We start from the raw sequence: 14,728 nt of genomic DNA, 5'->3' as shown, positions 1-14,728 counted from the left end.
GCTCCTCCGTGCGGCCTGCGGGCGATGGTCCTGCGGGCGATGGTCCTGCGGGAGCGGTGTGTGCTGCCCCTCAGGAGCAGGGCAGCTCTCTGCTTCCGCTGCCGGCTTCCAGTGTTGGAGGGGATGATGGGATGTGTAGCTCCACTTCAGAGCTGATTTTTCCAGTCCGGTCACACTGGGTGTGGGTAGTTCTGCTCTTCTGCAATTTTTGAATAAGTTATATCCTCTTCAGAAGTCACTTCGTTTTGTTTGGTGCTGATTTCTGCGTGTGTCTCATGATATTGAAGTCATAAATGTATGTGATAAAACATGCATCCCATTGTACTTTTTTTTCTTTTTTAATAATTCTGTAATGTAATAAGTGCTTTGTTTTACCAGTTTGTGTTTAGGTGTGTTGTCACAGCCTTCCAATGGAGATGAAAGCAGTTGTCAGAAGATATGAAACAAGAAATAAGACAGCAGGAACAGAACTGTCTTCCAAATCCCGAGTTGATTGGAGACGCACTAAAAGGGAGGTTATACTGCTTGACAGCAGTGATGAATCCTCTCGTACCTCTGAGGAGGAAGAGCCTACCACATCAGAAGAGGAAGAAGATGAAAAAGATGAAACTGTTGTGAAGAGCAGCCTTTCAGATCAGGAAGAAAAACGTCAGGGTGGGGAAGTAACAGAAGATAGTGAGGATGAACGCATTGTGCATGGGAAGCGTAAAAGACTGAACTCCTCTGTCTTGTATGACAGTGATGAAAGTGAGGGCAGTGATTTACTTGTAAGAAAAGTTTTTGCTAAACGCCACTGTATAATGGATGAAGATGAGAGTTCTGAAGAACAGCAACCAGAGAAAACCTGCCCTGCAGAAAACATTTCTCCTAATAGGAAACAGGAAGTGTTTGCAAAATTGAAACTGCTTGCAAGACAAAGAGCAACTCGGAGATACTTCAGCAGTGAAAATTATGAGGTCTGGATTTTATCTTTGAAATTCAGTTGGAGAAAATACTGAGTGTATGGGAAGATGAAGACTAATAGCTATAAATCAGTGGGAAATAATTTGGTTTGGGTTTTATTAACGAAAAATCAGTAGTTCTGTCACATTTTAACAGTTGTCATTAACATTGAGTGCTGTATGTTTAATTTGGTTTTGAAACATAGAGAATGGAAAAAATTTGCTTTCATTTGCCCTTACAGGCATTCTGATGACTGGAGACAGGTACATGGAAGTGGTTAATTTAAAGCTGAAAGTAATTTTTGTCTAGTAAAGAATGATCTAGTTTTTGGAAACATTTTATTTCTTGTTAATTGAAAAAATTAAATTATTATAAGATCAAAAATCTTAACCAGTATATAAAGCATTTCATCAGTGCAAATACTGAAAATTCTTCTCTTTTAAAATTGAATTAGCTTTCTAGTGATGAAGGAGAAACAGAAGAGGAATCATCACTCTGTCACTTCCCCCTCACACCAACAGAAGGTAGTGAAACTGACAGTGACAGCATGAAAGATTTTATAGTAGAGGAAGAGGAAGAAGATGATGGTGGTGGCAACACAGAGCACGTAAAGAGTAAACACCAGCCACAGGAGAAGGAACAAAATCTATCCAATAGCGAGTTACTGGAGTACTACGTCCCACACCGTAAGATCAATATTAGTGAAAACTCTATCTATAGCTTGCTTATAGAGCTGTAATAAATATTAATGGACTGTAAATACAAGTACTGTGTAATAGTATATGATAAAGTTCCTAAAAGACTTGCATTTATTGTGGAAGTACTCTGATTTCCAGACCAGACTTTTAGGGTCTTTCCCTGTCTTACTAAAGGAAGGGTGTAACTGGAGGGGAAGGAAGGGAAAACCCTATCTGCTGATTTAGGATTAAGTAGGCTACCTATGATGCAGTAATTTCTGTGGAGCCTGGAGAAGAGGTGCCGAGGTGGCCTTATAGTGGCTTTCCAATACCTGAAGGGGGCCTACAAGAAAGCTGGGGCAGGACTTTTTGCATGGGCATGTAGTGAGAGGACAAGGGGCAATGGTTTAAAACTTGAAGAGGGGAGGTTTAGATTAGCTATTAGGAAATTCTTTACTATGAGCGTGGTGAGGCACTGGAACAGGTTGTTCAGGGAGGTCGTGGAAGCCCCAGCCCTGGCAGTATTTAAGGCCAGGTTGGATGGGGCTCTAAGCAACCTCATCCTGTGGGTGTCCCTGCCCATGCAGGGGGGTTGGATCTAATTATCGTTAAGGTCCTTTCTAACCTTAACCTTTCTATGATTCTGTGAAACAGTGACAAATCCATCCTGTGATATATGCAGAGTAGCTGTGTTAATTCTGGACATACTCTGTTCTGGAGAGTGATGTAAAATTCTTGCCGCGAGTTTGGGGTTTTCAAGGCTTGGTATCATTATTTTTTATGAACGTATTTTTATTCCATGGTGTCGAGACTTGGGAGCACAGGTCTGTAGGAGTCTCTGAATTCATTGGTCAATTTCAGCCAAACTGCATAGAGTGAGAAAACTTCTCAGGTTGGTATTTTTTTGAAAACTGGTCTCTGGATGGAGCATAGAGAACAGAACTTTTATGCTAGTGCTGTAACAGATGTTGTTCAGAAGCAGCTATGTACTGACTGCACAGTCAGTTGGAGATGGTCACAACCATTTGTGTATTTCTTAGCAAGTAAAGACCTGTGCAGAATTGTGTGTTTTTGAAAGAAATGTGGAAAAAAAAAAACCAACAACCACCATAAGCCTGGCCTTCTCTGTGCAGCATGTTTTCCTGGTACTCATGGAACAAATTATCCTTTTTTAGTGTTTGTAGTTCTTACTGTGGGCTCTTCTTGCTAAAAGAATGTGTGACTTTAGGATGCTAAAATTCATTAAGATCACTGGTATTAGGAGCACTATTAAAGGGCAGGGTCTTAATGTGTGGATGTTGTACATTGAGATTATTTTGAAAGCCATATTTAAATTACTTTAAAATTCTAAGCTCACAATAATGGAAAAAAAATAATTTCTTAGAGGACTTTTAACTTTGTTTACATCTTTTTGTTGTTGTTAGTAAATTTGGGTTATTTTGCTTTCTTCCCAGTATCTCGCTGTGGTCATTACATACACTTCCAAAGAATAGTAAAGGCTTTCCTCATAAATGCAATTGATGACACTTTTCTGGGCTCACTGTATGGTAAGTAAATTGCATTAAATAGTATAATAGTGCATGTAAAGTTATGCAAATACAGTTATTCTAGGGAAATACGTTTCTCCTGATTATAGGACTGCAAGTCCTGAGATCTCTTCTTGTTTTTGCTGCTTTCTTTAGGCAAGGGGGGAGGAGGAATCTATCTGAAAAGGATAGAGTAATATTGGGAAAAATATATAGTCTTAATTCTTTTAAGCCTTGAAGGCATTCTCAGATACAGGGAAGTGTTTCTATGTTACTGATCAGGACTAACAGTTCCAGCATGAAAGCAAAATTAGTTTCCAATTAGATATCTCAATGAAAACATTGCAACGTCAGTTGATTTGTCAAAACATGACATGCTTCAATTTTTTTTTTTCTGAGGAATTTAATAGAGAATACATAATTTTAGTTATAGAGATTACTGTGGGCTTTTTTCTTTTCCTTTTTTTTAACACTGTGCTTTCAAATACGACACATATTTGAGCTTCAGTCAGTACTTCTTGTCACGTTCTTGCTGAGGAAGTGGTTTTTGGCATTTGGTCTAGTGGGACTGAATGGCAAATTTACATGTAGTTTCAGGAGCACTGTAATGATGGGATTAATGAGAGGATTGTCAGTGACAGGTTGTGGAAGGAGTCAGCGAAGTGCCAAAGAGAGGAAGTTTTGATCTCAGGAGCTATGAGGAGAAGTACACCACAGATTTCAGAATAAAGGCTGTGCTCCCAAGTTCTTCCAGGTGTTAGTTTTGTATTGTTTTACCACATGAAAACAAGGTTATGAAAAGTAGTAAGTAAACTTTGACAGTTTTTGTTGTAGTTGCTTTCTTCTATTTCAAATTGTATCAGCTCTTCACAGCTAACAACTTATTGCCAAGGTGCTGGAAGTAGGTCAGCAATGCAGATGAACTGGATGGTTGTGTTCTGTCTTTCTGAGGAACATTGTATAGTATGAACATTACTAAGATATATATTTTATAACACAGAATAGATTTCTCTGGGTTGATGGAATTGAATCTGTTAATTAGTTTGAATCAAGAGCAGCTACTTTAGTAGTAGAGTTCACACTTCATTGTGAGGGATTTTTCTTTATGATCTAGCATAGCTTTTTACTTTAATTGACTTATTGAAAATGTTTGTGTGTAAATGCACGTGAAAAATAAATAATTATGATTATGATGCCTATAATGATAATTACAGTTAACTGGTTTTATACAGAAAGGTAGATAGCCAGTCACCCTTCTTGGTTCTGTTTCTTTAATAACAACATTACTAAAAGACTAGGGAACATAACTGTATTACTTTGCATGTCTATACATGCTGAAGTTTAAAACAGTACAAACTGGCCTGCACCTAAGAAAAGTCCTGTTTAATTCTTGGAGTCCAGCACGTATTTGGAACATTTGTGGAATACTGGTAGTTTTACTCATCTCTGTGCTTACTTCTTTTGCTTGAGAAACTATTTAGAAGTAAGTACTTATGCTGCTTAGCTCAGGGTATCTAGCTCTGCTGCTGAGGTGTAAAAGTCAGTTTCTGTGTGTTCTTTGTAAGTGACTAAGGAGTTGTCAACATTTCTGCTGTGAAGAAGCTCAAGTGCAGTTTGCTTTCATGGTTTGCAACCTCTGCCCTTACACATTATGAACAGTTCACAAGAAAAGGACAAAAAGCGAGACACTCCTGCCCTGCCCCCCCACACCCCTTTTCTTTTAAATGGAATCCGAGTTAATGGGTCTTCATTTTGGGTAACAGCTTTTCACTTTAACTTTGATTGTAGAGTTTATTTATGTACCTCTTGTGATTAAGTCTTTAAAAATCATCAAATGCATCAGTTTATCAGTGATGTGTGGGTCACTTCTGTAGATAAAAGTAGCAAATGTTTTCACTAGTAATTTATTAAAATCATTGATAGTTCTTAGTATGCAGAAGCATTATGTCCTTGAAAATTTTATTTGAAGAAACTTGTACAACATAGAGTGGTCAGCAAATTAGTAATGATTCTCACTGAACAGATGGAACAAGACAAAAGAAGTATGCACAAGATATGTTGCTCTCACTGCATTATTTGGATGACCGCTTCATTCAGCCTCGTCTTGAGAACTTAATCTCTAGAAGTCGCTGGAAGGACCGATACAAAGTATGTAGCTTCTACTTTTAAGTAGTGGAGTAGGGTCTGAGTCATACTATGACTGATAGATATATTTTTTAAATACTGTAATTCTCAGTAAAGGTACAATCATATCTGTAATTATATATACTTTTAATAGAAAATTTATGGTCTTTATCTTGTATAACTTGTTTTGAGACTTATCAATATGAAAAGTATTTTATTTGTTTATAACCAAATAAACATTCAGGTAACAGAACAGAATCTTCTCAGTTACCTGAATACTTCTCCTGCTAACTTGACTTTTTGAGGATTTTTTGTGACTCGCTAAGTGCTATGACAAAATTTCTCCCTCCTCCCACAAAAAGACAAACCAATGCATTCATAATGAAACTTCTACTACTTTAAAACAACATAAAAGAAGTCACTATGCAGTAACCTACTAATTGTATGCAGATTACTAGAACTGTAATAATGGTGTATGCCCAGTAGAGAGATACAGAACATTTATTTGATCTAGGTCAGCTGATGGAATTGCACCCCTACCCTCTCAAAAAAAAAAAAAAAAAAGAAAAAGAAAAGAAAAAAATAAAACAGACAAGAAAAATAAGTGCAAGGATGCAGGAGATATTCTTTAGGTCTGAAGTTGAAAGAAAGAATTAATGAACTAGAACTGAGTGAAGTGTTGGAAAATTATTGAGAAGGCCTATGTTTGCAAGTGAATGGTGAAAGAGTTCAGTTATGAATCTCTTCGGTTTCTGCTGCATTAATGTTATGTGACTCCATAGTACTCAGCAGCCTACCTGAGGCATCTTTCAGTTTATGGAGATTCTTTAATGTTATTTGAAATCTGTTTTTCAGGAACGTGTGGATTGTTACCCAGATGTTCGCATCATCTTGACAAATTCAGAAAATATGCCTTGTCAGGCCTGTGAAATGAATCGGTATTGTAAGTTTAATGTGATCCTCTCTGGAAAGCTTTATAACAGTAGAACTTTGGAAGCAGATGACTTCATGTCAGATGACAAACAGGTAACTTCAAACAAACACCTATATAATTATTTTTAAGCTTTGTCTGGTGTTACAGAAAGCCATACAAAGAATACAAATCCTATCAATGCATCTAATGTCTATAATGTTAGATACCACAGTTAAGCTACTGTATTTCCATGTCTAAACCCTATCAATTTTTAAAATATGAGAACCATTTTTCAATTTGGAGGAGTATAGTCTTAGATTTATCTAGGAATTATGAAGGAAGTTCCTGAGAAACTTAAAAGGATTAATAGAGGCTTTCCCCTCTGCCCCTTCCCCCATCCTTTCTTATATCTTGGGGAAAAGGTAATGAAAAGTATCATCAAGTAAACCTAACTAATCAAGAAAATAAATCTGATGTTTTTCTGTGACCTTTGTTCTTGCCTTCACCACAATGATTGTTGTGCTGTTTCCTCCCTATTTTTGCACCTTAATATTAGTACCTGATGCAGTACATGTAGAATTATAGAATGTCTTGGGTTGGAAGGGATCTCTAAAGGTAATCGAGTCCAACGCCCCCTGCACTAAGCAGGGACATCTCACACTAGAACAGATTGCTTAGTGCCTCATCAAATCTGACCTTGAATGTCTCCAGGGATAGGGCCTCCACCACCTCTTTAGGCAACTTGTTCCAGTGATCCACCACCATCTTATTAAAGAATTTTTTTCCTAATGTCAAGCCTAAATCTACGCTTCTCTAGCTTAAAACCACTTACCCCTTGTCCTATCATTATGTGCTCTTGTAAACAGGTCTTTCCCAACCTTTCAGGTACTGGAAGGTAACTATTAGGTCCCCCCAGTCTCCCCTCTTCATCAGGCTGAACAAGAGCAGCTCCCTCAGCCTGTCTTCATAAGAGAGGTGCTCCAGCCCTCTGATGATTTTTGTTGCCCTCTGGACATGCTCAAACAGGTCCATGTCCTTCTTGTGTTGGGCGTTCCAGAGCTGGACACAGTGCAAGCTGTACTTGCACTGCAGTAAGCACTAGTAAGTATACCCAGCCATGAGCTGGACTTAATTAAAATAAAGAGCTCTAAGACATACAGTAAGGTTTATTGATAACTCTTGCCTTGAAGTCAAAATTGACATTTACTTCAATTTTATCTCTGCTTTAAATCTCTTAAGTCTGAGTCTCATCCAGGGCAAAAAGGAACCCATAGGTACATGGCAACCTATACATTCTATTCTGCATGCTTGTCTTTTGCTGTGCTTGGGGAAGAAGTCTGAAACTGTGTCAGAGAGACTGACAGCACACAGGAAGTTTGACACACTAACCCAAGTTCTAATACAAGTACTCAGTTATTTCTAAAGTAGTTTTCTGTTTTGTCAGAGAACATTTAATAAAAGATTAACAGTCCTAAAGCAAATGCGTATCTTAATGAAAACTAGTGGTAAAGAAATTGCATAACTAGGTGATGCTCTGGACATGCCTGGCATTTCTGGTGTTCACCTAGTACCTGAAAAATACCATTACTTTTTTTAAATCTTTAATAGATCCTATCTCTGTATGCCAGGAATCTGAGGCTTTAAATCAGGAATGTAATTTGCCTTAGATTTACATATATTCTAAATATCAGAATGCCTTTTCATTGGAATTAGATCACTTGAAAACTCTTTTTCTTTATGCATGCCTGTAATGCCCTTAAGACTTTCCCACCAGGAATCTTGCATTGATTAGCTTTTAGAAACATTATAAAAGTAACTTTCTGTATGAAGGACAGTCATCTCCATTTAATTATTGTGGTTTCTATTTTACAAGTTAAAAGTAAGGTTATTCCTACATTAGGCCACTAGGTTTGCTCATTCTGTGGCTACTGTGCCTCCAGCATTTTGAGTGTGCATGTGCACTCTGACTGTTCTTGTTTGTTCTAGGTCAGAATGCTGAGAGAAATAATGCCACTGTCATGTTTATAGTCCTAATGCAGCCTAGTCAGAATTTTCTGCTTCATTCTTCAGATTTTTTTCACATCTGCTGTTTCCCATATAACTATTCATCCAGGGCAAACATCTTGGTTGCATTGACACTTGAAATTGCTGATCTCCTTTTGAGAAGACTTGTTCCTTACTACTTCAGTACATTTTATTAGAGCCTTTTCATTGTTTCTGCATTACCAAAACTACTTGTCCAAAGTAGAAGGCATTTCATTCAGGTAGTCTTGCATCTTTTTCTCGCTCAGTTGTCTCTACTAAGACATTTTGGATTAAATTGTATTGTTGGAATGAAACACATCTTTCATGCTGTTGCATAACATTGCACTAGGCTGTCATTTTAAATGACTTGAGCAGTCAATTTTGTTACATTTCCCACTTGACACTTCTCAAGACTTTGACTCTTAAGAACATAGGTGTTCCTAATATTTAGGGATCTTCCCTTCAAATTTGCAGCTACCGGTAACTGTTATGGTTAGATATGCATATGACCTCTTCAAGTAACATGATTTGTGACCTCTTACCATAAACTCAAAGCACACAGTTTGTCAGGAGTAAAATATGGCTATATTTGTGTACCTAGCTGATATCCAAGTTCTGTCTTTCTTCCCTTACAGAGACAAAGAAGGTAGATACCTTTTCATAGAATCACAGAATCTTAGGGGTTGGACGGGACCTCAAAAAGATCATCTAGTCCAACTCTCCTGGCAGAGCAGGATCACCTAGAGCACATCACATAGGAATGTATCCAGGCAGGTTTTGAATGTCTCCAGTGCCTCTCTGGGCAGCCTATTTTCTTTGAAAATACAGCTGAAGTTCCTCACAGTATTTGCTGAAAAGAAAAAGAGTGTCAGGACAAGTCGTATTTACAATATATTTTGAAAAGGAATATAGTAGGATTTGTTAGATAAAAATAAAGTGAAGCTCTCGTTAAACTGGAAGTACACATTACTGAAGCTCAAAAATGTGTTGTTTGGAACTTTCTACCTTAGAGATTTGAGGGGTCTCAGTGTGATTATCATGTCATCATACTGGCCTCTGCGTGCAATGCAGAATTTAGGCAAATCTGTGCCACAGTTTTTCTTAAATAGATTATAGACCCTTTGGAACAGTACTTGTTAATACACTGCTTTGTTAAGTCTGTGTGTGCATGACAATCAAGAGAGCTAGGCTTTTTCAGCAAGGCCTTTCCCCTTGTTTATTGCAGGAAAGCAGAAAGTCCTTGGCAACCATTCTAGCACTGATACTGCAATCCATCCTACAATTGTTGTTCCTTATGCACAGGTCTCTGAATGTAGACTGCTAATTTTAAAATCTTCAGTTTTTCAGGGGCAGTGTATCCCTTACTAACCAGAAGTAATATGAACTAGCACAATAATTTAATCTTTACTCAACTTCCAACTTAAACATGAAAATAACAGTAGCAATTCCCTCACTGCTGTCCAAGCAATCTTCTACATAAAGCACTGACTATTTTTCAGTTCAGAAAAAGCTTGAAATAGCCTACTGAATATTGAACTAACTTGTTCATTAATTTTTTTTCTTTTCAGTTTAACAGTAGAAAATTAGAGCTTTTTTTACCCTGTGTACTCCAGCATCTGGTGAGATGCTGCTGTGTGCATGCTCAGTATAGCTCAGGGGCTGTAGGACAGACTCAGGAGAGAAAGTTACCAGGCACTTTTCAGTAATTTTTGGTAGTGCCTTTGTAATGCAACATTCTTATGGTGACCTGTAATTCAGACTGCTAAAGGTACTGTTCTCAAGTAGTCTTTGAAGTTCTGCTGATAATGCATTGATCAACTTGTCCTGCCAATTGAGAAAAAAAGACAAAAGGCACAGAAAGCTACATAGAACTGGCACTTCAAGAACTGAAATGACTGAAAGAGAAGGCAGTTTGGCACTGGCAGATCAGATTGAATGGAAACACATAGTTGGTCTGTTTTCTAAAGGTTTATTCAAAAATACCTGAGAAAAGTGTATGTGGAGAGAACAAAAACAGACCTCCAATCTTCTGCATAAAACTTTCCTTTTCTCTCATCTCTGAAGTATTCTGCTTTGCCAGTAGAAAGAGAAGAGAAACAGCTGTTCTGTTTCTGCTTAGGCTTACAGTGATTGTTCTGTGTGTAGCTGCCAACTCTCATTTCTCCCTGGTCAGGGAGAATCAAACAGTTTAGGAGAATAGGTGTTCCCCACACTTCTTTGCTCCTGTGTCACCTGGGTTATAAACTGTTTTCTACTCGCTGTCTTGGTGTTCTGCTTCCATTTTAATCACACTTAGAGGACATAAATTCAGTCACTATGTGTTGTGCTGTGGTCAGGCTATGCTTCTGAATTCCATACAAAGCGGTTTAACACAACTTTGGCTGATACGGCCAGCTTGAGCATTGAGCAGATAAGTTAAGAATTAGGAGAGAGTCACTGAGAACTGCAAGGGGAAAAAAATTAGAATGAGTACGGTACTGAGATTCTTTCCAAAGCTGCATTCTGAAATAGCACTGTATTTTTAGACAGTCTTTCTTGCTTTAAAAACACAGCACATAATTACATTATATGCTATTTAGCTATTTGCCATTTGGCATTTCTCCGATGTAGAAATACTTTATACTTCACATGAATGAGCTACAGAACTTAACTGCCACAAGATAATTCGGAAGCAAAAAGTGTTAGTGGGTCCCAAAAGGGATTAGGCAGGTTCTTGAGGAAGGTTCTTCCACACTGTGGAACATGGTAGTTGGGCTGATATGAACTGTCTTAACTGTTGACTGTTAGAAGCTGTATGGTAATGTTATGATCATTCTGATGTTCATTCCACATCACAGAATTACCAAGGCTGGAGAAGACCTTTACAATCATCAAGTCCAGCCTATGACCTAACACCACCACATCAGCTAGACCATGGCACTAAGTGCCACATCCAGCCTTTCCCTGAACACATCCAAGGATGGTGCCTCCACCACTTCCCTGGGAAGTCTATTCCAATGTCTAATTGCCCTCTCCGTGAGGAAGTACTTCCTAATTTCCAACCTGAACCTCCCCTGGAGCAGCTTGAGGCCATGCCCTTTTGTCTTGTTGCTAGTTGCCTGGGAAAAAGAGCCCAGCCCTTGTACTAACTTCCTAAATACTTGCTGTGAACTGTTGACTCAGGGAAAGAACTGAGCTGTAGGTTTGATGCAGAATGATACCTCCTATTTTATATCACATAAAGTTGCAGGTGCTGCACCTCATTGCTTGGGATACTTGAAAAATTCTGAAATGCTGTCTGAAACACCTGAGCTCAGTTCTTGCTTGTTTCAGTATTTGAATTGATACTTCTAAAAATTTGATTGAATCAAGGTTAGGCATTGGTTGGTACATCTTGCACTTCAGAAGCACCTATAGCATCAAACACAAGCCTTAGCTGTTCAGTTTTAGGGAGAGAAGGAGGTGGAACTGTACATGTACATGATCAGTAGAGAATTGCAATATAGGAATAGGAATTTTTTATCTTGGCATTGTTAAATTTTCAGTTAATAACCATCTGCTGTAGGGCAGATCGGAAGTTCATTTAAGTGAGTGTGTCTCTGTTGACTTCAGTGATACACCTACTTAGATCAGTTGAACTGCTGGTTAATGTATTTAAGAAATTAAGTAGTGTCATAAATATGAGATAATACATAAATAGCACATAAATATAAAAGTAGTTTCTTTAATCTTTATAAATATAAATAGGCTTTTCTGTTACTGCCATTGTCTGTAAGTAATGCTAGAACTAGGTTGCATAAGTAGGTCAGGTGTTCTGGGGAACTGCTCACAGATGCAAACGTTTGGGCATGCATTTGGAAAAGTTTCCTGAAAATGTGGGCTGTGAGCATTGATTAAAACTTGGCCTTATCATTATTTAAGAGTATTCAGATTATAACCAGTGGCAGCAATAAAGGGTATCACTGTGGTGGCTCTGAAGAAATAGTTTTGCAATATATAACATGGTTGGGGTTTTTTTAGATGAGTGCATGTAGTCTGAAATAGCAATACAACCACAGCTTGCTTTACTGGTGCAAAGAACTTTGACCTTAAGCCATTTACCTGCATGTTACTCACAAAGGTGTGACAAGACATCAGTCCAAAACAATGCTGGAGGCTAAGTTGATGGGATGGGGTTTTTTTAGTAAAACTAAATCAGTTTCTGCTGTATGCATCAGGAGCTGAATTTCTTTGCTCTTGTATTAATTATGTTGCTTTTGAGTGTAGAAAACCTGACCTCCGAAAACCAGCCAGGTGTAGGTTTCTTACCTGATAGGCTTTGTTTCCATGGGTTGCAGTAGTAATTGGTGCATCTGTGGGTCACTTAACAGGGAATTGTTTCTTTCTTCTTCTGGTTTGCCATTGCATGTGCTTGAACCCCTCTTGTGGAAATGGGACAAAACTTACAGTCATGACATGCAGGATGTCCTTAATGCAGATGGAATTTTGACTCTTTCTCTCTCCTCATTCCTCCAATTTTACATACTCTTAGTGAAGATTTAGGATTGCCAGTGATTCATGTAACCAGTATATTACCAGTATTTCCAGGTAAACACCTTCAATGCTTAACATCTTTGTGTAAAATCTGAGTTCAAGACGAGTGCAAACACTTGCTTGTATGTAATGTTAGTGCTGATAGATCATAATGAATCTACTCTAATCCATTATCTGATTATGTATTTACATCTGTATTTAGTATTTGTTTATCTATAAACACTGCTATAAAGAAAACTGTTAATAAGACAGTTTTGTCTTTTCTGCATGGAAATTCTAGAAGTAAAACTGGTAATAACTGTGAGATGCAGAGGCTTTGATTTCTATCCCTTCCAGACAGTTACAGATTAACATTTGCATTGTTTAAAACCTCAGATTTTATTTTTATGAAATCCAGTCTCTATATATTTATCTAGGCATATATCTGTTTGTATTCATATGTATTTCTTGATTATTATTCAGTCTACAAAATGCAAGAACTGGGGTTTCATGTCCCTAGGAAGGACTACATATTAAGCAAAAGTAATCAAATAATTTCACTTAGTCTGCCTTCACAACATGATGGTTGTCTAAAATATTAGTGATTTTGTAACAGAGTTCCACCAGAAGATAGGAAAAATACCACCTATTATAAACATGGTTTTGTTTGCAAGGAAACAGTACTGATAAGCTGCCATTGCATAGACTTGCTGGCTGCCTGCCTGCTAAAAAATTCTGCTGTGGCTGTGAAAACTACATGATTTTGTGCTGACTTTATGCATGTAGTGTCATTCTGTTTATTTCATTATTCAAAAAAATCTTAATTTGACTGACTTGTCCATTCTTTATATTGTCAGGATAATCACAATTCTGTCAGAGAGAATGATCTTTTCACTTTGGCCTAGGTCTTGAAGGTTGGTGTGGTGTGTGCAAATCGTACAAGAGTTTATCATAATTTGAAGCATTTCAAATACAAGGTGTATGTGGATTGCAGCACCTTCACTGAGTTGGATGGTGTTAAGGAGGAACCAGTCAAAGACACAGTCGAACGGCTTTTCAGCCAGTTGGACGACAGCGGGTGGATTCGGAAGGTACAGCTGAGTTATTTGACATATCCTTTTCCAAGTATCTAAAAGTAAGCTGAGATAAAATGTCTGATTGAACTAATCAGTTCTGAATAACACCACTCAGCTTAACCATACATCCACTTGTACTGACCTAGTCTCTCCAACAGTGGTGGGCTGCTGTGTTTGCAGAGAGTTTGTGTCAGTTTTGGACGTTAAGCTTTTTGACAGCTGCATGATCTCTGGATGCTGGGCAGGCTCCTGTTTCATTCAAAAGCTGCAACACAACAAACTCAAGCTGTGACTTAGAAAGATTGGAAACACGTATGTGAGGCACTGCAAGAATATTTTACTCTTCTGTTTATGCTGAAATACTTTGAATTATTCAGAAACATTTTATGTACTATTTTGAGATAACTTACAATTGCATTTAGCAAGCTTTTAGATGTCATTGCTTCTGAATTGTTATTGGCATGCTTGTATTGAAGAGAAAGAAAAAGCAGTTTTTATGTAATTCAGTTATTAAAAATTAATGAAATAATACAGATTTTATTTTATTTGCAGAGATATAATGATCTTGAAGACTACATGAATGATGCAGACAGTTTCCAAGAAGAGAAAATAGATTAAGTGGTCATACAGCTCTTTGAAAGACATCTTGTAAAAAATTGGATGGCCTGCATGCACTTTATCTCTGTTTGGTCTTTAAGAGTCATTTTAGGCTCTGTTATATTTAAATCCATATGCCTTTAAACTACTGTTTGAGAATGTGCTGTATCTTTTTTTCTTATCTGTTTTACCAAATGAGTCCTTCCCATCTTACTGCATAGGTCACTTTAATTTTCCTTCTGTTCTTAAAAGTAACATCTTAATATCTGTTTACCTGTGAAATAAAATTTCCACCTGCTTATATTGGGCTACATTGTAGGGATGGTGGGAGATGCTGAGCCCTTTAGCAGTAGGCAT

At 37.7% G+C, this 14,728-nt stretch overlaps 1 protein-coding gene across 1 annotated transcript; it reads left to right on the top strand.

Moving 5' to 3' along the window:
• Positions 1–410: 410 nt before the first annotated feature.
• On the top strand, positions 411–14,441 carry CCDC82 (coiled-coil domain containing 82). Its single transcript, XM_009998510.1, has 7 exons — positions 411–956; positions 1,397–1,628; positions 3,074–3,166; positions 5,169–5,293; positions 6,125–6,295; positions 13,604–13,789; positions 14,327–14,441. The coding sequence occupies exons 1-7, from the start codon at positions 411–413 to the stop codon at positions 14,390–14,392; spliced, it is 1,419 nt and encodes a 472-aa protein (XP_009996812.1). The 3' UTR covers positions 14,393–14,441.
• Positions 14,442–14,728: the final 287 nt, after the last annotated feature.

The sequence above is a fragment of the Chaetura pelagica genome, unplaced genomic scaffold, assembly GCF_000747805.2.
Source record: "Chaetura pelagica isolate M959 unplaced genomic scaffold, ChaPel_1.0 scaffold285, whole genome shotgun sequence".
Classification (NCBI taxonomy): Eukaryota; Metazoa; Chordata; class Aves; order Apodiformes; family Apodidae; genus Chaetura; species Chaetura pelagica.
This window is presented reverse-complemented; position numbering and strand designations above follow the sequence as displayed.